At 42.1% G+C, this 24,209-nt stretch overlaps 1 protein-coding gene across 1 annotated transcript in view; it reads left to right on the top strand.

Moving 5' to 3' along the window:
• The first annotated feature begins 1,685 nt into the window (after positions 1-1,685).
• LOC131268801 (uncharacterized) overlaps positions 1,686-24,209 on the top strand; it is a 39,289-nt gene continuing 16,765 nt past the window's right edge. The window contains exon 1 of the mRNA XM_058271081.1: positions 1,686-1,746. Coding sequence (XP_058127064.1) covers positions 1,686-1,746 — 61 coding nt within the window. The remainder of the gene's footprint in view (positions 1,747-24,209) is intronic.

The raw sequence follows: 24,209 nt of genomic DNA, 5'->3' as shown, positions 1-24,209 counted from the left end.
AATCACAATAAAAAGAAACGTTTAATTTATATTTCAATGGGTTCTTATATATTAACATTTTTATTTTTAAATATTATATTTTTAAACATTTTTCCACCAAACTGATGAAATTTTACTGAATACCACACAGCTTCCTACATTCCACCATCCATTAAAGGTACCCGGAACACATTCATAACGCCCGCGTACTCTGACGTTCGATGGCTCCGTTCGATTTTCCCGGCGTCAACATCCTTTCACTCCTCCGTTCACAGCCAACCTTCCTCCGGGCACCCCATTAGGGCCGAGTGCGCTTCCGAGTGTTTGCTTTCGTCCCGCTGGCAGCCATGAAACCATCACCTCTACCTCAATACATCCCCCCTCGCATCTGGCTTCTTCACCGCGCCTTTGTGATGATGTAGAAAATTAAATTATTTCCATTAGTTTTCGCAAGCAACCGTCGCTCGCGGCCCCCAAAAAGCCGCCGAAGGCCAGCCGGGAGAGAAGGGAAATGGGCAGGGGAGAGACATAATAATGAGGCTTTAAGATTTGGGTCGAGTGAGGCGCTTCCGCGGAAGGCTCAGGCTACGATTTTCCTACACCAGGAACAACCTTCAAACTCGCCGGTTGCTTGGTGTGAGGAAGTTTAAATTTTCCCCACCGACTGGCTGCGTGTTCCGGTATGAGGTTGGAGGGGTGAGGTGAAAGTTGAAGGGAAAAGCCACCGCCAGCTCGGGCGTTCGGTCGCGCCCGTATTTATGGTGCGCGCCGTTCTTTAAGGCATAATTACCGAATACATTAAATTATAGCAGCGCCGGAATGCTGGAAACACTCTCCGTGGGGCGGCGTTAGGCGTCGATTTTTCCAACCGAAAGCCTGTTTTTCTTCCGCGTCCGGAACAAGAAAATTTGCATTTCTGATGAGTGGATGATGTGGGGATTCATTCTTTATTTCCTTCTGCCATCTACCGCCCGGGAAAAGGTTCGCCTCGCGGAAAAGGCGAAAACAACAGAAGCGATTGTGATGATGCTCATCATGATGAAACGGAGGGTGTGTTTTTTATGTCTCCCCTCCCCCCAAAAAAATTATGCGTTCACGCTGGCCAGGCTGGATTTGAAATAATTTGTGAACAATAAAACAAGGAGATGGTACAAGAAACATTCATTGTAGCACGCCGATTTTACTTTGCAAGGAAACTGGTTTACCTCACGAATAACATTTATTATTCTTCTCTTTTCTTTCTTTCACAGGGAGAACTCTTACGGGATGGAGTTAGGATATCATGAAAGGCGTAACATACTTTTCAAAACAAACCACCCGTTCGTTGGACCTTTTTTTGTTTATCAATCTGGGTTGTTTGGTTTAGAAATTCCTTCTTCGTTTGTTTGTGACTTAGGAAAAAAAAATTAATAATTTTCATAACACTTTGTTTTTATAGCAACTACCATAAAATTTAGTGCAGTTTTAGTTTCGTAAAAAAGTTTTAAATCGCAATACTAATTCATTCGAATATGTGCAAGTGTTAATTGGATGGTGAAAGTTGAAAAGTTTAGCATTAAATGCACAGCATAAAACACAATGCGTATGCGATACAGCGATGAAGTAGTGCTCGTCGACCATTGATTCCCGTCAAGGGCATGGCGTACTGATTGTGACACTTCGTTCGATGGGTTACGAAAACTTTGGATAAAGCAGGGAATGCCGTCATGATACCAGCGTGCGATCGACGTGTTTGGATTATGTTTCTTTGGTATCTTCTTTTGAAATGTAAGTATAAATCGATGATATGTTCACTCAATGTTTACTAGCTAACCATCCATGGTGGTGGAAAAGATAACCAAACTGACCTGGCTAACAGAAAAGCGCAGGCATTTCTGCTCGCTCTTAGATCCGGTTAGACACGGGTTGACCCCTTAAATTCTGAGCGCAAGGATCCCTAGCGAGCGCCCCATTACCATTAGGCGAGGGATTTTTAGGCAACACAACGTTCAACGGAGAACATCGCAAAACATCCATTTGTCGGAAAGTAAAAACCCCGGTGCACTCTTCAACTCGACGGGGCAAACTAATCGACCGGTTTGGGCTGCTGCTGATTAAACATTAACATTCGCCCGCTTTCGGCGCCCCATTCGGATAATGAATTAATCCCATTTCCCAAGCCGAAAGCGAAATTGCACTGAAGGGTCCGCGCCGCCGTCAAGTTGACCCTGAGTTGAACAGTTTAATCCTGCGTCGGTGTTTGTACGAGCCGGGAACGAAACGATGAAGGCAGGGCTAATGGGTAGTGCTTCGTTTCTCAGTATTCATAATCACTGAAAGCTTCGGGTTGCTGAGGGAAAAATTGCTATGAATTTCTTATGTCCTGCCGTTTGTATGCTGTTATGTTGATTCTAGTTCATTCGCAGCTTCGTTCATCTCTACAGTCTTAAAATTTTCTGTTATTTTCGTTGATTATTTTATCAGGTACATCCACCGTTTGATTGCTGCTAAAGTTTAAATGATGTAAAATTCTTTCGTTTCGAAATAAATTGCTGCTAAAGTTTAAGTGATGTAAAATTCTTTCGTTTCGTGAGTTTCATTCATGCTTTTCATAAAATTTTGAAGAAAATTTTAAAATACATACGCTCAACTAAAAAAAACTCGTCCACTTGCGTTGGAAACCTAGTTTTTAAAGCACTGTTTTTGTTCAATTATCTTCTCCTTTATATCAGCAGATTCTTTCATCTCTACAGTATTAAAATGTTCTGTTATTTTTGTTGATTATTTTATCAGGTATTTCCAAAACTAGATTATTGCTAGAGTTCAAACGATATTAAGTTCTTTTGCATCGATTCAAACGTGAGTTTCATACAACAAACAACATTTTGTAACATTTTGATGAAAATTTTAAAATACATACGCTCAAATAAAAAGAACTCGTCCACTTGAGTACGAAACCTATTTATTAAAGCATATTTTTGTTCAATTCTTGTTTCAAATCAGTAGAACATCTCTTCTAACATTCCAACCATAGAATGGGATGATTTTTGGTAGGTTTAACTAAACGTGAGTTACTTGCAAGCATTTTGTAAGATTGTGAAGAAAACTTAAAATACATACATCAAATAAAATGAACTAGGCTACTTGCGTAGGAAACCTATTTTTTAAAGCTCTTTATTTACACTATCTTATCCTTTATATCAGTAGAACGTCTCTTCTAACATTCCAACCATAGCACGGGATGATCTTTGGTAGGTTTAACCAAACCCCAAAACCATCACCTTCGGCTTCAGACACATACCGTCCACCATCCAACGGAACATCGGGTTGACTGCACATTCGCATCAGATTGTTGCACGATTTGCACAACATAAATTGATTCGATCATTCAAGCGTGTATGATGCGTTGCCCCGTTCCTTGCACCTGCCGGCGATGCAACAGCATTTCCGAACGGCACGCAACAACTCCCTCCGGCACACGAGCGGATACCCCTTTTACAGCAGAATTTCCCTGCACGCCAACGACGTCAAGGGTGCAGACGAGATAGTATCAACAATTTGACTGCCATGTGATGGGTTTCAGTGTTGTTGCTCGTGTTTCGCTTCAATGCTCCCCTCTGTGTCTCCAACCGCATAAGGGCTTGGGCGGAAACGATATCGTGCCGGGATGGTGATGATAATAACCGGTGATGCCCCGTGCATTGCAGTGGAGGTGCTAGATTGCTGGCTGTGTGGTATCTGATTCCTGGCCGCGTGTTTGCCCACCTGCCCTTCATGTTCGCTTTCCATGGTATGCCCACATGGATGCTGGGTGGAATGTTTTCCTGCGGAGAAAAGTGTAAACGACTTGTTATTAGTCTTCGCAGTCAGACGGAGTAAGGTGAACTGTTAAAAACGCGCTGTGCAGTAGAGTGTTTAAAGAGGTATTTTCATTTTAAATTTCCTCCAAGAATTAATTTGATTGTGCTTCAAATGGGTTTCAAGAGATTTTTAAAGCGTTGTATTTTTAATTGGTTTCGTAGGGCTTAGTTCATGTACTCGAGATCCTTTTCAAGATTATCAGTAATTATTGGATAATTTTAAATCCCTTAAATTTGCTTATTTTAGTTCCTTTAAAACAAAAAAGTCTCTTGAACACAATTAGTTAAAATTCATCAAACAATGTTCTAAAATTAATTCCTACAAACATTTTATTGTAGACAACGGTTTGCTCCGGACAAACTGAATTTTCCTGTCATCCAAACCGACTTTTACAGACCTCAAAACGCCATCCTCTCGAATCGGTTACCCAGAAAACCGCTCGAAATAATGACAGTGAGGACGTGTTGCTCGCGTTACACAAAAACCCGCACAATCAACATGACATGAGGCGCTTTCGACTCGATTGCAACAGGAACCACCAATATCGTGGCAGACCATCGATGTGCAACGCTAGAATCTGGCCGGGTCGATGTTTGTCAGATTTCGCGAGAACACAGACGTTCTGCCAACGATTGGTAGAAGCTTCTGAATTTCGCAGTCTCGGTTCCAGTTAAAACTCTCACCGAAATGGCAACGATAGGGTTCAGGAGTTTTTCCAGGTGAGGGTTGATGCTCAACATGTGTAATGGATGTTGGCAGCACAGACACTTCGAGTAGTCGAACGATGGATGGACAGCCTGTGAAGGTACATACTCTCGTGGCAACAACGTACATTCATTTTGATTAAAATTGATTAATTGAAATTGAACGGAATGTTGAACATTAAGAGTAATCCTACCCAAGAGTATAACACAATAAAGTGAAAAAGATGTTTATAACTACAGTTGGTTAAAAAATAATGTGATGTTCCAACATTGCCTCAACATTCAAACATGTTTCTAACAAAAGAATTGCTTCTCGTTTGGATACATATTTTTGATATAGATTGATTAAGTTTAACCTTTGCTTCCACTGTGTTGGCCCGTTCTACCTTTTTGAATTAAATTTGAAAACTTTCCCATCTTTACCCATTACCAACTGACCCTCAATTATGATGGCTACGCTTTGATCTTTTGACCATCGAATGGAAAGGTTTTCACTCAGAGATGGCATCCACTCAACTCGTTCGGGTATACATTTATTTTTATTCCTTCGAGAATAGAATATTTTTCACTGTAATGATTATGATTTGAGGAAAACGTTTCTTTCTTCATGTTTTTTTTAAATCATGAAATCTTTTAAATCATGTTCGATGGTTACATTACATTTCTATTGTTATTGATTAGTTCTTATATTTATGTCATTATTTTGTTTGATCACAATTTAAAATGTAACAATGCAAAGAAAAGTTAAAGTACTGTTCCATTTTATTTTGAAATTTTAATTTTCATACGAAATGGAAAAAGCATTCTACAATTCTTACGATTGCGGCTGAATTTCAAACCAGCATCGCCTTCTGCTTTTCCATTTTAGCGAATCGTATGTGCGTGGTTTATTCGTTCTTTTTGGCTATGCTGAGTGGTTGGTTGGTTTGTTTCGTGGGACACTTTTCTTCTTAAGCTTGGGAAAGCGTGAAGGGCACGATGAGTATCAAGAAGAGGATACCGACACGAGAGCACTTAAGCTCATTAGCAGCAGGCGTGTGGCGTTAACGTACCAGCTTATATTAATTAATCTGTCGCTGCCAGCAGCAAAGGAAGTGGCTCGAGAAGCGACCTTTGAGCGATGTGGAAGTATATGTAAGAAGTCGTTCAATTTAGTTGTTCTTTGTAAACGCATTTTTGTCAGTTTGTAACTCGTTATATGTTTTATTATGTAAACAAATGATTTTTATTTTCATTAAAAACAGCCTAAACAACGATGATTTTAGTTTCTGACGTCGTTCTTGATGATCATCATTTTTCTTTTGCAACAAATCATGAAGAAAAAGCCCCAAACCTACACACCTTCTGACGAGGCGAGTACTCAACTACATGAAGGAGCACTTTACATCACGCCCCATGAGTTATGTCTTCTGACCTCACACGCGGGCCGCGGCCCGTTGTTCTTGGGTTCGGTGTGAAGAGATTTCCCGAAAATCCCCAGCTCGTAAGTAAAGATGACGAATTACGCACGAACGGCGCGCCTAGATTATCCGACCGATGATGACGGAAACCCCCGAGGGGTGGGAGGGGAGGGGGAGGCGGGGCTTCCGGTGGTTCTACAAAATCAAAGCCAAAAACAAAAGTTCGTTTCGGTTTTTATTCCAACGAGAAGAAAGCACAAAGCACGCGCCAAATGGCGCAGTTTCCGCCAAAGGATAACGGAAAAGGATAACAAAGGCGAGGCAACCGAAAAGAAAACGGGCGAACCACGGCGGGCAGGAAATGGGCCAAGGTAAGATGACGCACACGGGAGTGGAGCGGTACGAAATCTTCTTCCACCTGGACCGAAGCTGGGGTGAGGGTAAAGGGAAGAACTCATAAATCTCCGTTATGCTGCCATTTTTTCCACTTTCTCGGCGCTCGCTGGCGTTTTGTTTTGTTTCCGCGCGTTTTTCACGTTATGCACGATAAATTACACCTCCTCTCCTTGTCCCTCCATTCCGCCTCGGACGTCTTCCATGCTTTTCCAACCCTCCAAACCCGGGGCTCGGAGGGATATCGTAAAAGTATTGTTTTGCTCACGTGTTTTCGCGTTTCACGATTCGTGGAATGTGTTTTTTCGTTCCGCCGCCGTTTTATCAAGATTCACGTTTTTCGACCAGAATGGCTTTCATCTCGTGCCGCTTCCACCGCCGCCGGGAACTAACCTGAGGCGGAAGTGGGCATAATATTATTACGCTTACGCTCGGGGCGAAACAAAACGGTGCCTTCCGACCGAAAAGTATCGCATGTCAAAGACGGATGAAGTTAAGCGAAAGCAAATAAATCTTCGGGGCCAGTTAAATTCGTGTCTGGTTTCATATTTTTTGCTAGAAATAGAAGTTAACAGTGGAGGTATGATTAAAACTTTCGACAAATTAGACCAGGTGTAGATTTGTAAAATGCGGATAGTGGATTTAATTTTATTCTTCTGTTTGAGATAATAAGTCAAAAAATAAATGTTAATGTTATGTGTTTCATTTACATTCCAAGTACTTTGTGATATGAAAAAAATCACCAAATTGACAATCAAGTGTATTTCCTCATCGCAATTCAATCGAACGACGGGACAGAGTCAAATATCATCCACTTGACACCTGAAAATGTCGACAGTTGTTTAAAACTCCTCCATTTTGGTCCATCGGGGTTTCCTCACGCGCTCACCAAGGGAAAATACTTACCGATTCGATTCGGTTGGTGACGGCTGGCCGCAACTAGCCATTGCATCGCCCGGACGAGGGGAGCATTAATTCTACCCATCCTTTATTATTCCAAATTGGTTTTCCATCCGAAACCTTTCCACCACTCGCGAGGCGCACGCGGGAAAATGCAAAGTTTCACCCGGGGAAAACTGGTTAACAATAAATTTGTGCGGTTCGGGCACGGGTTTCTCGTTGGTCGAGAAAAATCGTCCCATTCCGTATCGCTTCCCTTCGGTTTCGATCTCACGCACAATCTAGAGAATCTTCCGAACGACATCATAACGATAGCTGGCGGGAAAAAGCGGGAGTCAGCCGGATGACGCGCCACAGGAGTTAAATTTTAGGAACCGTTTGGCAAAACGGAACCGAAGAGATCCCTTCCAGCTAAACCTGGGTAACGGTGGGAAAGGAAAATGGCAATAAATATTCAGGACACGATTAGTTTTCCCGGCGTCGGCCGCAACCCCGGCCCCTCACCAAGGACACGTGTCGGTACTTAATGAAATGTGACGAGGGTTGGTCACGGCGTGTGTTTTTGCCGAAGGCTCTCGACCCGCCACCCTTTGGGTGTTTCTTTCGGCCCTTTTCGCGCATCGGGGTCCGTTTTGTCTCGCAATAATTTGAATAGTGACGGCTGGAGCGTTAGGGACAACGACCCCGTGACCGCGGTGTCTTTACCGTTCGCTTTCGGCGTGTTGCAAATTTTCTGAAACATGTCGCGTGAGGTTTCACTGAAGTATTGATGGCTGGGAGACGGCCGGGTTTCGATGATCGGACGTGAAGGGGTACGTGAAGAGGATGATCATTTTATCATTCGATCGGCGTGTCGGCGTTGTTTAACGATGCACTGATTTATGATGATCCCCGGGTCAAACATACGCGACACGCGACCTGTGCAAGCGTCCAAGCAATGATCTCTTGCGGCAAGGGATTATGGGATATTTTGTTGAAACTTCGGTAAACAAAAGAATCAGAAGGCATTCGAAAGAAAATTTTCGTCAAACACTGTATTTGTGATATCAGATTCGATGGTTCCATGCTACGCCACAGCAAAGGAGCGCTTTTCTTCATTCTTTTGAGTTTTTTGTTTGCATCACATATACTTTATTCATTTTGCCTTCTTCTAAATGCCACACCTAGTTCAAAATAGGTTTAAGAAATGTTTGAGCTTATCGAAAGATATGCAATTTTTAAATGATTTATTTATTATGACCTTCTTATATTTCGCAAATAAATAGATATTTGAAATGTCAATACGAACTGTTTTTATGTAGAGATATTTTTACATTTTACGGTAGTTACTTACCTTTCATTATGAAAAATGTCACAACAACAGAACTTAACAATGTATTGTCTTTTTATACTGAATTCAGTTTAGACTAGAGTTATGAAATTCCAATTCAGATTTATTAACCGTTATCTTTGCATAGTTTGAGAGAAAGTATCCTATAGATTCATGAATATTGAAAAAAAAACATAAAAGTAAAGAACAAAATAGAAAAGAAATGAAAATTCATTAAGGTCTGGTAAGATTAATTAACGTTTGAAGATTCGAATCCTAAAAGTTGTATAATTCTGTTTGAATGAATCTGAGGTGAAACGTTCATTAGGCAAAACACTAGTTCAGACCAACACATTGACGCAAATAAGAAGAGTTATTGATCTTTTATTTTTCAGTTTATGTTACTTTGTCGCTGCTAAGATAACTGTCTTTTGCAATATTGTTATTTTATTTTTTTATTTGATTATCATCTAAAACATAAATTATAATACGTTTGACTAAATGATTTACTACAAATTTTTAAATTCTTCGAATGTTTCTGAGGAGTTCAATCAGAAGTTGTTTGAAGAAAAGAATAGATCTGATTAAAACAAGCAACACAAATGTGTTCCATTTCATAAGGGTTCAACAAACCTTTTCCCTCACATTTCCTGGACCTAGTGTTTATTCTTCTCCTTTACGTATCATTTCGTAATCAAACTGCGACTCAAACTTCCAAGTAATTACATATTAGGTCTAAAAAAAGAACCTACCAACCCCAATGAATTACAGTCACAGTGGCTTCCGAGTGAAATCCTCAAATCGTCCCAACGCGAAACCGCCAACCGAAAGCCCAGCAGGTGGCGGCAGTCCCGGGGTTCGCTTTCCGGCTTCCGACAATCGTAACCCGCATTCAGTTGCTTCCGTAAATTCCCTACTTCACAGTCAAATCGAGGGGCGTCCCCTTTCCTGCCCGCCGCCCGGGAAAGGTATGCCAGTTTAATGTTGTGACACATTTTCACCCATTGTTGTCAAACATGTTACCTTTGGCAAATATGTATCGCCGATCGGAGTGCACGACACAATGCTACCCAACCGCTGACGATGGCGATGGCGATGATGATGATGATGATGACGACGACAATGATGCTGTCGCTAACCCTCCGCCTAACCCGCTTTCCATTATCCTTCTCAGCTTTGTCCTTTCGACGGGGCGGGTGACGGGAAGAATTTGGAATCGAGCGCTGAATGCGGCCAAAGGGGGAATACCATTAAGCCGCAGGATGCTGTACAGCTGGTTTGGTAAAGCAATGTCGACTGTTTGTGTGTGTTTGTGTGTGCGTACCAAACGGAGGTTCAATTGTGCGTGCGACCCCATTTTTTCCTTCGACCCAACTCTGCGGGACTTCTAGCGGCGAATTCACAATGCGTGTCACGTTGCGAACAAAACGCACTCGAATGCAACGAACGATGTCAAGAGTACATGTGGCGTGCTGCAACGACCAAGAACTTTGCTGGAAGAACTGTTAGGAATGTTGGTTGGCAAGGAAAAAAGGGAAATAGAAAGGCGTGATGAATGGTTCTACAAATAAACCTCGTGAGATTGGGTGCTGCCTGTCGACTGAAAGAAGGTAACCTTTTCCTGCGTGATCAATTAAATGTACTGTAAAGTCTTTATGTTCACCATTTGTATCAAAACCCGTTTGCTCCTTTCCTCACGATTTAAGTATAACATGTGTGAGACAAAATAAAATCGTCATTAAATGTACGACACAAAAAAGGGGTTCTCCTTGAAAGGGACAGCGGCCCTTCTCACTTTCCGAAAGCATTTGTTAATCGGTGTGTCGCTCTCATTCAATTTCAAATTAAACCCGGCCCCGAACATGAGCCCTCGCGAGGGATTACTGTCGCTCGACCATTATTTATTGTCCCAGAGCACGGGGACGCAAGTAGTTGAAGAATTATTTTAGGAATGTTTTAGTTTTGAATATTGTTAGCATATTAAAGGTCACATTTTCTCATTGGGGTGAGTCTGTTTTAAATATGTTTTACTAATGGCAACTTGTTCATAATCTGCTTTAGGGACTGATTCTATGTCTATTCATAAATTGCTGCCCTAAGAATACATTTTATTGTAGTTAGTTGTTAGTTGTTGTTGTACACATTTTTAAAGTATGACATTATGCAAGATTTTACAAATTTTAAAAAAGTACTAAGTATCAATTCTACGTACTAATGTTTTAGTCAATTGATACTTAATTTTACGTCAATAAATTTTTAAATAAATTTTGCATTATTTAACGTTTCCAAAGTGATTAAATCATTCTAATCATGCTTTTTAATTTTTTAATCCTATTTTTCAAAAATAGTATTTAGATAGATAAAACTCAAACTCTTATTTTAACAAAATAATGTGCACATCAAAGCAAATATAGAAAGTTTTCCTCAAGAAAGCAAAAACGTACAGGGCACGCAAATTGGTAACATAAGTTTCGTTAGTTTGGCGAGTAGCTCATCCATTAGCTCAGCGGGATAGTGAAATTGGCACCGGAGTTAAAACGAATTTTCCGTCACATTTGTTCGTGCTCAAGCGGGTCATTTACTTATTTGTTCTAGTTTTTCCTTTCTGACTTCAACGTTCCTGTGGCGGTGAGGCGGCGAAAGATTTTACGTGCCCGAATGTGTGTCTTACACAAGTCACGGGAGCGTGTAGTGTTGGATAAGAGATGAAAAAAAGCCGCACGATGTCCTAGAAGCCCTACCGGTAGTGAGTGAGGATGGAAAAAAAAGAATGTAGACAGGAGCCCTGGAGTTATCTAAATTACATCCTCAACCAGACGCAAGTTGATTTATGGCGTCATTAGTATGAATGTGAGCGTGCTCGTTTGCACTCATACCCGGGGCTGCCGGTGAACGTCGGGGCGATGTGCAATAGTAGTGGCGTAATGTTGGCGCTATCGCGTTTCACTCTCGTCCTTCCACCCTGCTTTTTTACGAGCATCCTTCCTTTTTCGGATCCTTTCCCGGAGCGTGTTGTCGTGTCGTGGTCGGAGTGTGGTGTGAAAATTTAAAAATTCCTCCATCATCGAGTCAAAGATATTGCCTTTCTTGGATTTTTCCCGCCCGAGGTTGAGGTATGGCGGGGTCCGTGGCTCGTTAGTTGCCTCTAATATTCGGATGCCGGGGGAAAGTTGGATGGGAGAGGGCAAGGTTTCGGTGATCGAAAGGTTCCGAGGCGCGTCTTCAGTCCTCCGAAGAGCGATAGCGGTTCGTTACGGAGTAATTGCTGTAAAGCTGGGTCGAACGACGCTGGGAAGGTTGAGAAGGCACGAAGACTTTTTGACTTTGACACCAATAACACTCATATGAGCGTGGGGATGAGTCGTACCGTATCACATACTGGTCGTTATTAGTTTTCAGGATTGGAAGGGAGAGGTTGAAATTCAAACTAATGACGTACGAGAAATTGAATTCGTTTTCACAACCACTTAAATTTTAAAGCGTTCTTTTTCTCCCAATTAAGAATACGTGATGTGGAATATCCTAAAATTGAAACAGAACTACTTCAAAAAAGCGATCGATTTAAAATCAAATAAATTTCAAAAATACTTTCCAACATGTTTGCAAAAACACTTTCGTATTTCAAACGAAATACAATTACCCCTAGGCCAGTAAGTTCTGTAGAAATTCAAATAAAATGTCATAACGTAATTTAATACACCCACGGGAATACACGTTGAAAATTCGAACATTTCATTCAAGGTAAATAAATATCAAAAGCGAAAAAAGGTGTTTAAAGAGCGACAAAAACAAGTCCTTGAAGAAACCTTGCGACGAATGGAACTTTTCCGTTTGTCCTATCGATTGCAACCATCCCCTCACGACGCACGGAACGAATCCAGCATGCATGGAAAGTCGTTTCCTCTTGTGCAGAAATAAATTTTCCTCCACTCCTCCGCACCAAAACGAGAAGAAAAAAAGAGGAAGGCATAAGAAAGGACAAAAGGGAAACAAAGGAAGTAATAGCATTCCATCAGAGCGGTTTCCACCGGTGACGAAGGACGTGAGAGAGGAGGAGGGGGTGTTGCTCGAGAGCAGAATACTGATGACTGGCGGCACGATAAGACGCCAGGAAGGACATGCGAGGCCAGGCTCGAGAACTGAGCATAATCTAAAAATGAATAAATTCAAATCGCTTCATTTATCCGAAAGCGTCTCCCGCGCGTACTTTGTCTGTTTTGTTCCTTTCCTTTTATTACCGTGTGCGGGCCTTTTACTTTGTCCCCGGCACTCGTGTATCGAGTCGGTCCTTCCTTTGGGGCTTGTGTTTTATTGTGGATCGAAGAAGATGGCGCACCCGAAAGGAAAAACCGAACCTGCTCGGAATGTCCCAAAAGAAAGAGGCACCTAGCGTCGGTTTATTGGGGTTCGTTGCCCCCACCCCGTAATTTCGGTGGGCCTTTTCTTTTTCCTTGTCCTAGGGAAAAAATGGTGCGCCCGAATGGCAACAACATCCATGAAGAAGCGACGAGGGATAATCGAATGAAAAAAGGCCTGCGACATTTCCGAAATGCGCGGCTCGGGAGCGTCCTTCCGTCCGAAGACAACGGAAGAAATTCATTTGGGAGGCGCAGAAACCTCCCAAACCTCCCTCCTAACAAAGAGAAGTAACCTTGGCCGATGGTAACATAAGCGTGGGCGAGAGGAATAAAAACCAGTGGGAGATAACAACAACGGCCGAACGTAACGACACCGCTTCAGATTGCTATCGTCGTTAGGGAGCTGGGTTTTTTTGTTTCGCCCTTTCCATTCCAGTTAGCGTCTTGCGAAACGCGTCTCAACTCTCATTCGCCCTGACAGGAGCGGCTTCCGGGTTGGTGCCCGGAGGGAGGCGAGGCGAGAGTCACTTCAAGGGAAGGGTAGGCTAATGTTGAAGAATGTACGAATCACTCCTAACGCGCTTAATGTGTCCTTGTGTTTCGTCCTATCGCTTTCGCTTACGTCCGGGGTGGTTTTTTTTCTCCCGTTCGTCGAAGATCCTGCTTCCGCCCGACGACAGAAAGGGAGAATAATGGGTTTCGAAGCCCGCCAGAAAAGCCCGCCGGCGAAGGGAGCTATCGATGTTTTTATTTATTTACTCCAGCTCCGCCGGTTTGTTTCGACCGCTTGAGGGTAAAGATGTGCGCCTCCATTAAAGCTTATTCATCGGAAATCGTTTGAATCGGAATGTGGATATCGTTTACGGGGAAAGATCCATCAGAAAACGTTCGCGCGTTGTCAGTTTCGTATTGATAGCAAAATTATCCGATTTGAAGTCATCTTATCCAGTTGCTGCCAAAGGAATAATCCATCAAAATGAGAGAACCATAGTCAAAATAGACATACTATTGAAAACATACCTATTGAAATTGATTTACAATTACCTCGTACATTTCAAACTAAAAATATTATAAGTTCTGCTTAGTTTATATCTATATACATGAATTTCAACTAGCTAGACATTATAAAGCTAGAAAGTAAAACAAACATAAAATAAGTTTCCTCCTTATTGTGTATTAAATGGCGTAATGTATGTGATGCTAACAGAAGCTTACTTATTTAAATAAAAGGTCGAACAATCCACTTTTCAAAACATTTAAATTAAATGTCGTAATGTATGTGATGCTAACAGAAGCTAAGTTACTTAAATAAAAGGTCGAACAATCCACTTTTCAAAACATTTAAAAATTCTGTTTTGCTAAGTGTGATCAACTGTTAATTTAAACTATATGGATGACTGAATACAAAACATAAACAATAAATAACGTTACGCAAAAAACAATCTCAAGAAACATTTTGTTTTGAAAGTCCATTCTCTGTTCATTTTAATCCTTTTATAATAAAAATTGTATACCATAAACCAAAAGGAAAATAAAAGGAAAATACAAATGAAACTGATGTGCACATGTTTCACAATGCAAAACAACTAGTATCTGCTCATCGACATCATTCAACTTGCGTTATGAACTGTTTCGTTTTTCTAATGCTGTACTGATTTTCTCCTTCGGTGCACCACTCGAAACCGACAGATACAACGACCCATTTCCGAATGGATGAAGTTTGCCTTCATCCTGCCCGCAGGCGATTGGACGCAATCTTCAAAAGCCTTCGATTCTGATTACGTCGGCCCGGCCACTCCCGGGGTCCAATGGATATATAGAGGCAATCTATTCAAACCGGCCGGCCCCCAAACCGGAAGCTAACCCCAAAAAACTGCCTCGGGCGTGTTTTAGATGGAATAATTACAGCTTCCACCGCTCAGATTATAGGCAAACGGACGTGAAGGAGATGCGGAAAGAGAGATAGAGTGAAGAAGCGTTGGGAGAATGGATGGAGAAAGTCTCTCCTACCGCCCTTTCCCAGACCGTTTTCATTTAGTATTTATGAAAAATATGAACAGAGGCTGGCACCTTGCAGATAAAATGATGTACCGCAACGTTAAATGTTTGCCCATTTGTTCTGATGTTGCTTTTCCGCCTTGCGGGCCTTCCCGGAATAGAATCCCCGTCCCGGGCCCGCCGACGCTCGGGCTACTTAAGGATGCAAAAGACGTCGCCGTCGGGAACACGTCTATTGTCTGAGTCCATTCCGGTGGAACCGAACCGACGGGGGAAAAAGGATTTAAACAAATACCTTGCGGATATTTGACGACTAAATCGAAATCCCACCAGCTCGGTCCTAAAGTGCGCCGTCGCTATCAGGCAAGCGGGATCGACGTTGTACAGTGAACGGACTGCTTCCGGTCCTTGGGCCGATTGGATGTTGGTGTGCAAGGCGTAGTTGCCGCCGGGGCCCGGTCAGCAGGGACTTTCGTCAGAGTTCCGAACTTCTAGTCATACCATACCGACTCGTACAACATGGGGTAAGATATTGCGTGGTTTTCTTCGGTCCCTTGGGAAGTTTTGTTTTTCTTTCCTTGACGAAACATTCGCCGAGCGGAGCGTGTGCAGGCGTGGATTAACACATTAAGTTGATTGATTTTTACGCTGGATTACGGGGCTTAGTTCCGAGGAAACTTTCCCCAACCTAACGAACGAGTTTTCTAATGATGCATATCGGATAGGAACTTCGAATTTATGAATATCAAATATCATAAATAGTAAAACTGAGAGCTTAAGAAATACTGACTACACAAGAATAGGTTTATACGTCCTAGAAATGAGTGGTGATATGATAGATGGTTCATTTCAAGGGAGGAGGGTCTAATTTATATCTTCCGCTTACACCAAACCTTTCAGGATCCACATTCTGGTCAATTCCCACATGAATCAACCTACTGTCGCAACCGGAACGGAACGGAAATGGATGCTTCCGAACGATGTCTATTTCCACCGAGACTCAGAGGATGTCCCTGAGGGTCACTCTGACCTCGGAAGGCCACAGCCCGACAGAACGGAATGGTGTTCCTGTCCAATCCGCTACCGTTACCGATGGCGCAAATGAGTTCGTGTGGTTTAATTTCCACCGGACAACTGATGTCGCAAAAGGACACCCACTCAGGAACCTTTCGCCTATCGGGTGGGTTAATGAGTGTCAAATGATTGTTCACTGGTGGTAGTCCACACCGGTTCTCGACAGTTGTTCGGAGTTCGATTTGCGTTGCCCGGTACGTTTGCTATTCGAACAGGCTCAACTTCTGCTAAACGCCCTCGGATATGCGAAATTCAAAAGACAATCCAACCGTGTGGGGTGTAATAGAAACGGATCCACTTCTGATGAGTGCTTCGCCGTGGGCTATTTTGCGGAAATTCCCCGGAAAACTGGGTAGAGTTTACTCGCAGCCAATTTGATGGACGGTTTACTCCGTCAACCGTGGCGAATCGATACTTCAATAGAGATTATTTTATCGATGTTTCGCCTAAGTCCCAACGGGAGCTGAGCGATCACAGGATTAGCCTTTTAAAGCGATTATTCGAACTACTGTGAGTCAAACCTTCTACCGACCTGTGGGACAACTAAATCAGTAAGCGCTGCTTATAATCTTAAGTGCTTCATTGTTTGAGTTGTTTGCAGAATAATTATTTAATTGTTTTCTGCAGTTTTAATCCATTTTACATGAATTTACTATTCATTTACGTTTCAAAAATAAGTCTATTAAATGAACTGTTGAAACGTATATGTGAACAAAACAAAATGTTATGTTTAAATTAATCTTCTATCAAATTGAAAAGGAATTTGATATATTTTCCGAGGATATTTAGGTGGTTTGACAAAGTTTATCATGTTTCTTTCCTTTTATTTGCATACTCAATAATGTAAAATGTGTTTTCAACCAAAATTTGATACATTTTTTTTCGTTGTTCGATTTTTTATTTTTCTATCGTCTTTTTTACTTTTACTTTTCAATTTGAAATTGGGCTTAATAATTTACTCTGTTCCTCAATCGTTGAATTACTATTTTGTTACCTAATTAAGTGAGTGTTGCAATTCTATATTTTGAAAAGATTGATTTGCAATTCTCTTTACTTTATTATGTACTCTGGTTTGCACTTTCAAATGTTGATTGGGATTCCTACATTTCCTTATCTTGTTATTTCTACATTTCCTGCATATTATTGTGTGCTTTGTAGTACTAAGAATGGAGCTCCATTACGAAGTAATATTAAATTTCGCTTGACAAGACAAGAGTAAATTAGCAATAATCAAACTATCAACCGTTATTAACTCGATATCGAAAGTCCTACATTTTTTCGCAAAACATCTTTCCACAACAGGAATGAAGGTAAACAATAAAAAAAACGGTGGCTCATTGTGTTCATTGTTAGTGCCGAGTGTTCACTGCTTGCCGGTGTGGGGGGGGTTTAGTAAGTAAAAAGGTTCGTTAGTTCCGTTCGTCCTTAACGAGCGTGGTGCTACCGCGCGGAAGCGGACTGTTTCGTCAGCGAAACCATCAACGTCCGGAAGGTTCAAGGAAGATACGACTCGTTCCCTCGGTAAGGAAGAGTCCCGCTAAAAGATGTCCAAGGTCCTTCCAGTGCGAGGCAAAGAAAAGAAAAAAAAATCTTGGGGATCGGGGATGGAAAAAATCCATCCGGGAAACACGGCACCAGAAAAGCTCGTCGTCAGCAGCAGCCAAAGAGGTAGCAGATGGCCGTGCCATGTTTGCTCTATTTGTTTCCTTCTTTTGCAATCAAACGGCGAATTGATTGGAGGGATAAACACACCGTCCGTTGTTGTGGCGCGCGCGCGTCGATTGTCAACGTCAGCGGAGGAAAAATCTGGAAGCGATAAGTAAATAGTCTTCCATCGTTCGAGGGGCGTCCTTTACGAGCGCGCCTGTCCCGCGCGTGTGTTTGTTGTTGACTCATCGTCAGCGTGTCGTGTTTGTGCTGAGCTGGAAGAAATCGCGACACATTCCCCCCCAAAGCCACACTCCATCGATTCCTCCTTCGTTTCGGTAGAGTCCTGGCGTTGGAAATTAGTTTTACGACTTCAAACAAAAACTGATCCGCATGACAAATGGAGGAACGAGGATGAGAAAACTCTCACCCCCCAGTGCCGGAAAACTTCCGGAGCCTACGTTCGTGGGTTTTAGAGGATTATTCCAAGGACCTTCCTCCTTAAACCGCTTAACTTGTGTGACAGCAATTACTTCGAAGCTCAAGGCAAAGTCCCGCTTCTCCTTCCTTCGAGGAAAAGTTGTCCCAAACTCCCGAAATGGAACACAAAAAAAACCCCACCAGCAGCGACGAGTAGAAACACAATCTATTTTGGGCATTGGTGCAATTTGCATTTCAAAGCAGCCTATTTTTCTTCATCTTGTGGTGCTTGTGGTTTCGAAGATGGGAACCCATGGGGTGGGGGGACGTGAGCGTCACGGAAACGTCCTTACGATACGCTCATTCATGTACGATGTACAGGACACACATAAACGCGTTTGATGAGTTCCGCCGGGACCACAAAACCGAACCTGGATGAGAGGGAAAGGAGGAGGTAAATACATCGCTTATTGGTTTTTTTATTTCTCCTCTAGAGTTGGGAGGTGGGTGGGATACGATGGTGGCAAAAAGTGTAAGTTTTTCCGCCAGAAGCGTTCCCTTTTCGAGCGATCGATAGCATTGGCGATAAACGAGCATCTTCGCAGGGTAATATATCTAGCATTTTCACTTCATCCGAACCGTTTGGTCGGTTTTGAATATTGCTTGAAACATACGACGGCATTCGGTGGAAGAAATGTACGCGAGTTCTGATGGGACGTCGGCAGGCATTCGTCTAAATTTGTCATTCGGCTAGCGTCATCGATGGGGTCGCCATAACGCGCCCGATATCGTTAAGAATGATGCACACCAAGCTGTTTTTTCTTGTTCCGCCGTTCTTTCCGTTTTCCATTCGTATGTGAAGAAGACTTGCTATGGACGTCTCGTTCATCCTTCCCACCGACGCATGCATTCAAAAATGTATTTTTATATGAGAAAAAATGAAACGCTCCCCATGTGTTTATACACATACCGGTAAAAGGAGCATATGAACGGGGAGAGAATATGCAGACACCGGCGGTGATGCCGGGAACGCCGGGAAAAATGTCTGCCACATGGGCTGCGAACGAGAAAATGTGTGTTTATTTTATGTGCATAACTTTCAATAAATTCGTACATCAACAGCATACTTTTTATGGCGCACACGAGCACACTCACAAACACAGCCGGGATGTGGGAGGCTGTACCGGCATGATTGCCATTTGTTGCCGTTTGGGGCGTCCGTTTTTCCCTCCCGCGTGCGTTTCTCTATCAAAATAGATGGATGAACTCCTTCCTTCCTTCCAATGTGTGTTTTTGACTCTCCACGGAGCGATACAGGATATGACAAATACGGTTTTACTAGCAAGTTTGTTGTGCGTTGGCGTGGATATCGAGCATGGGGTAACCTGCTGATGCAGTGGTTCACAGCCTATTTGCATTCGCGAATTCAAAATTCAAATCACTTGTATTGATTAACCTTAACCTAAAAATGTTTCATGCGCTCATGCTGATGATATTTTGTTTTCCGAGCTTTTCCGGCGAGATTGAACTGATACAAAATAATGTGTTTGTATCTCTTTTGTATGATTTATCCTAGAATAATGCGTACCTAATTTAAAATACTTTTTTATGCATTTAAAAACCAATAAAGCGACTTAAACATTCTTTAACCATGTTAAAGTAAATTATAATTTGTCGGATGTCAATCTCGTGTCTTAAGAATATCTTTATACTGTATTTTTTTCATTGAATTTCAAGATGATTCCGTTCTATATCTTTGGATAATCTTCCATGATCAATTTTAAAATCACTTGTTTCCTTGATTATATTGAAATACAAAATTTTATTGAGGGGAACAGATGACAATTTTTGTCTATTTTTGGTTTGACTTTAGAATTTGTCCTCCGATATTGGGCTGATATGATTTGAAATCGTTTTTCCTTGTAAATCCCACATTCGCATACCTGCTCGTCACAACAATCGATGAATGTATCGATGGAAAGTCATTAATTTTAATGAATCATTCCGCCCAAGTGTCGCATTTAAGTTTGGATTTTGGATTCAGTCGACTACCGCTTCCATAAATCACCGGCGTCTCCTGTATCCCTCCGTATTTCCCTCATTTTCCTTTCTTAAGTATTTTTTCCTCCGATCTTGATGCCTTCCTGTGACCTTCCTGCTGCTGATCCGAGAGGGGATTTATCCTTCGGCTGACGTCAACGGGGATGAAGGAATCTTTCACCCCTCCCCTGACCGACCGCCTACATCCGGGGGATGACTGTTTCGCAATCGAAGACGAACCCGAAGGCTGCCAATGAGGGGGAGAGGGCTGCGAATGCGAATGCGATATCTGTGCCAATGTTTTTCTTTTCCTCCCAACCCACCCCCATGGAAGCTCATTCAAACGATGAGCGTCGTGCTCATGCCCGAATAGTAATATCTGTCCCGGCCAGAGGAGTTTCCCGGTGGTGATCCGCGACGGCGGAGGAGTCCACATCCTGACAAACTGTCTCCAATTCCGGACAGTCGTCATCATTACGAGCTGGGAAGGAGAAGGGGGCGGAGAGGGCGCGTGACGTGCGTTCCTCACGGGTACGGAATGATTATGTTTCGCATGCTGCGCGTCCGCTTACGGCCGACGACCATCAATTACTTTGCGCTGGAGAAACTGTCAGGCGCACACTTTTGTTATTTCTTTCCCGCTGAAGAGCGCTTCTTTCTTTCCTTGACGTCTGTCACTGGCGGTCATTAGTGGTTTTGGCGGAGGATGGGGCACGGTGTGGTGGAGGCACACGAGAAGGCGCAAACAATAGCACCCCGGCAGTTTAGTGCGGAGTGCAATCAATAACATCATTACCATCGACATCATCATCATCACCGTCATCGTTATCACTCCTGCTGACTCGGTAAACCGTTGTACCTGGTGTGACTTTTTCCCTTAAACTGTTTGATTTACACAAGTTTGCGATAAAGCTATATTCCCAAAGGATTCACAATGTGATTAATCTTATGAGCGTCAAAAAGGAATTTTATAGCAGTTCTTTTATAACTTTCACCAACAAGCTCTTAAAAATTCAAATTAAATTGAAATATGGGAAATATTTAAATTCGAAATGGATGAAGGATCTTACCAAAGAGAAATTTCAGTAACTGTACAATAAGATAGACTTCCTAATCCTAAAATTGTGATATTATTCTTGTCTCAAGTGAAGTTTCTGATCCTAGTGTTTATGTTATTTATTTTGTTTTTATTTTCAATTCAAACAGTTCTGTGTTAACGTAATATTTTTCAAGTAAAATAATAAGTTTTTATAAAATAGTTGTGGTATTACTCTCCTCTTAAGTAAAATTTTTGATGCCAGTGTTCATGTTGTTTATTTTTTTTAATTTTAAATTTTAAACTGTTCTGAGTGAAAGAAATATTGTTCTAGTAAAATAAAAAGTCATTATAAAATAGTTTTTCACTAATTTATTCTGCTCTGCTCTGCCAAATTATCATTATGTATGATTGAAACGTTTATTGTTCAAATAAAACATCCTTTTCTTACCTTTTCTTGGATTGAGCCAGAACTTTTTCGGATGAGGCCGAAAAACTTCAACTCAGTTTATGTTTTATTGCTCGTTTATTGCCACCGAGCGCCGTAATCAACCGACGGCAATTGGATCGAAATGCTGTCTCGTGCGTTTTCGCCATCATTAAGCATTCATTCACGGCGAGGTGAAGACATTTAACTACCGTCCGGCCGTCCGTGGATCGGCGTCCTGAGCAGCCGTTTCTGAAGCCTGGTCAACTTCATCATAAATTGCTGTGCGGAAGTGAGCACATAATAAATGCCACAGGACCCTATTGCACACACACGGACAACGCTAAAACAAAGAGCCCCAAAACACCACCTTTATCCTCACGATCGTACCACGGGTTCGGTTTGCTCCGGGGAGGTTTATTATTATTTTATCGTCTAATGAACATTCGGCGAGTGACGATGAAAGAGCGCAAAAGCGTTCGGAAGATGTTTCAGAAAAATGGCTACGCATTTGTGGGCAAAACGTTTTTATTCCAACCTGCCGGAGGTTTGGCCGCGTCCTAGTCTTGCCACCCTTTTTTTCCCCGGGCGAGAGTAGTTTTTGTTGCCTTCCAGCATTTTTCGGCCTTGTGTTATCCTAAGAAATCTGCACGCTCGTACCGTTTCGAGCCGTAAACTTGGACGCGTTTACTTCCTTCCGTTACGCTTTGTTTCGCCGCCGAATTAGTTCGAGCGGTGGTGGCTAAATGAAGGGAAAGCGACCGGTTCGTTCCTTCATTCGCATATCCTGCCCCGTACCACGCACCATTCGGTTCACCATTAACGCAATCCACCGTGGAAAAGTTGGGGAAAAAGAGCCCCCGAAAGTGTACGGGAAACATTTCTCGTCCCGCACCGCACCGGAGACCTTTTTTTTCCCTTTCGCAGCCTACTTTCAAGGTCCATGCCCTCTTCGGAAACGTTTACGCGTACGAGTGCGGCCCGTCCTTGGACGGAGCAAAGAGCCTACGAGGCGCTCCGGTACCGGGCGAAAATTAGATTCCGCAAGGATCTTATCAAACATTTATCTTCCGGGCGGCTTCGGGCTACATGCGTCGGTCGCATGTGGGAAGTGGTTGGCAAACGTTGAAAGCGGGATTAATAAGAGTAAAATACCGGTAATCAAGTGAACAAGGGGACGAAATGAACTTTGTAATTAACTTCAGGCGTAGAAGTTTGCTGCTGTTGATTTGATTATCGGGAAGAATGTTTTTTTCTTCTCTCTCGCTTCTGTTTGTTTTTACCATGGTTGCGTTCGTCCTAAGAAAAGTAGTTTCTTGTGAGTGAAAGAATATGCTTTCAAGTGTGAAAATTAATCAAAATCCAAGCCCGAAAAATTTAAATGAACCTTTATTAAAAAAAACGAGATTACAGTACTTGGAAATTTGAGTCATTACTTCTCAACGAAAGCGAAATCGAAATGGTTTACTTGAGGTTTATTTATCGAATATTGTTGCCTTTCATTTGTATTTGACTTAAAGGACTTATGATTATTTCAAATTAATTTTTCATAGGATACAGTTTATAAGATTTTCTTTGGCCAAAACTATAGCTTTGCCTTTTTGTCAATTCGATGCGGAATCCTTTAAATTGCAAAACCAACATAAAAGTAATATCATTTGAATAAAACATTAGCTAAATAATTCGACTCAAATGTGTAAAAAAAACATACAATTGTGGCATGCAATAAAGTTCTTAGCTACTACTATTTTTTAACCAAACTGATGTTATATTTCAATCTTTACATATTACAAAAATTGTTATGGATGGGTAATATCTTTAAGTAAAAACCATATTTCTCAATTCGGAAAATGGGCTGAGAAAGAATCTTTGGCGTCAAAGAGCCAAAAATAGTTAAAAGCAAAAGAATCGTTAGTTTGAAAAGATGCCTCAAGATTCAACTGAACGTAATTCATTTTTTTAAATGAACACAAAAATCTATTGAAGCTCGTTAAAACTATGTTCAACTTTTTTCCACAAGGGTTTTCACCCTTCCGGTTTGTTATCAGCATATCTGTGGGTGCAATTATTGTGGATCAGTGGTTGGCTGGATGAGGTAGTGTTTTTTTGTGTTCCCTATCTCAGCGTAAAATACACACGTTCGCAACTGAATGTGCTTCTATTTTTGGAAGAGAAAAGCACAAAGCCTACGAACAGCGGTTCCAGAGTTATGTCTGATCCGGAGAGGGGGAGTTTTCCGTTACAAGGCCTTACATACTTGGTCGGTGCGCTGGCTTAAATCGCTGGCAAAAAGCTAACCCCGGCAACATTCATCTTCACCCCGGCGATGGGATTTTCTCCCGCTTTTAATCCAGCTTTATCGGACTAACGAATCCGCTGAGTTGAAAAGCAGAGCGGCAGAGAAGGGGAAAAAAAGCCAGAAACATCATGGCAACAAAAACCAAAAACCCAAATCGTACACGTTTCGTACACGGGCCGCGAGAGACAACGGGAGAAAAAGCACTGACCAGCTCAGTGGTAGATTTAAGAGGAAAAATCATTGTCAAACCAACCTTGCCGGATCATAACCCAGCCGTCGCAAACTGTTTTGCGTTGATGGAGGGTTTTTCTTTCTTTTCCCCCCATCCCTTTGCGATTTGCTGTAAGCCATCGTGCAGGCTCGAGTAAAAACATAAAAGGGTACA

Source organism: Anopheles coustani, chromosome 3 (genome assembly GCF_943734705.1).
Source record: "Anopheles coustani chromosome 3, idAnoCousDA_361_x.2, whole genome shotgun sequence".
Classification (NCBI taxonomy): domain Eukaryota; kingdom Metazoa; phylum Arthropoda; class Insecta; order Diptera; family Culicidae; genus Anopheles; species Anopheles coustani.
This window is presented reverse-complemented; position numbering and strand designations above follow the sequence as displayed.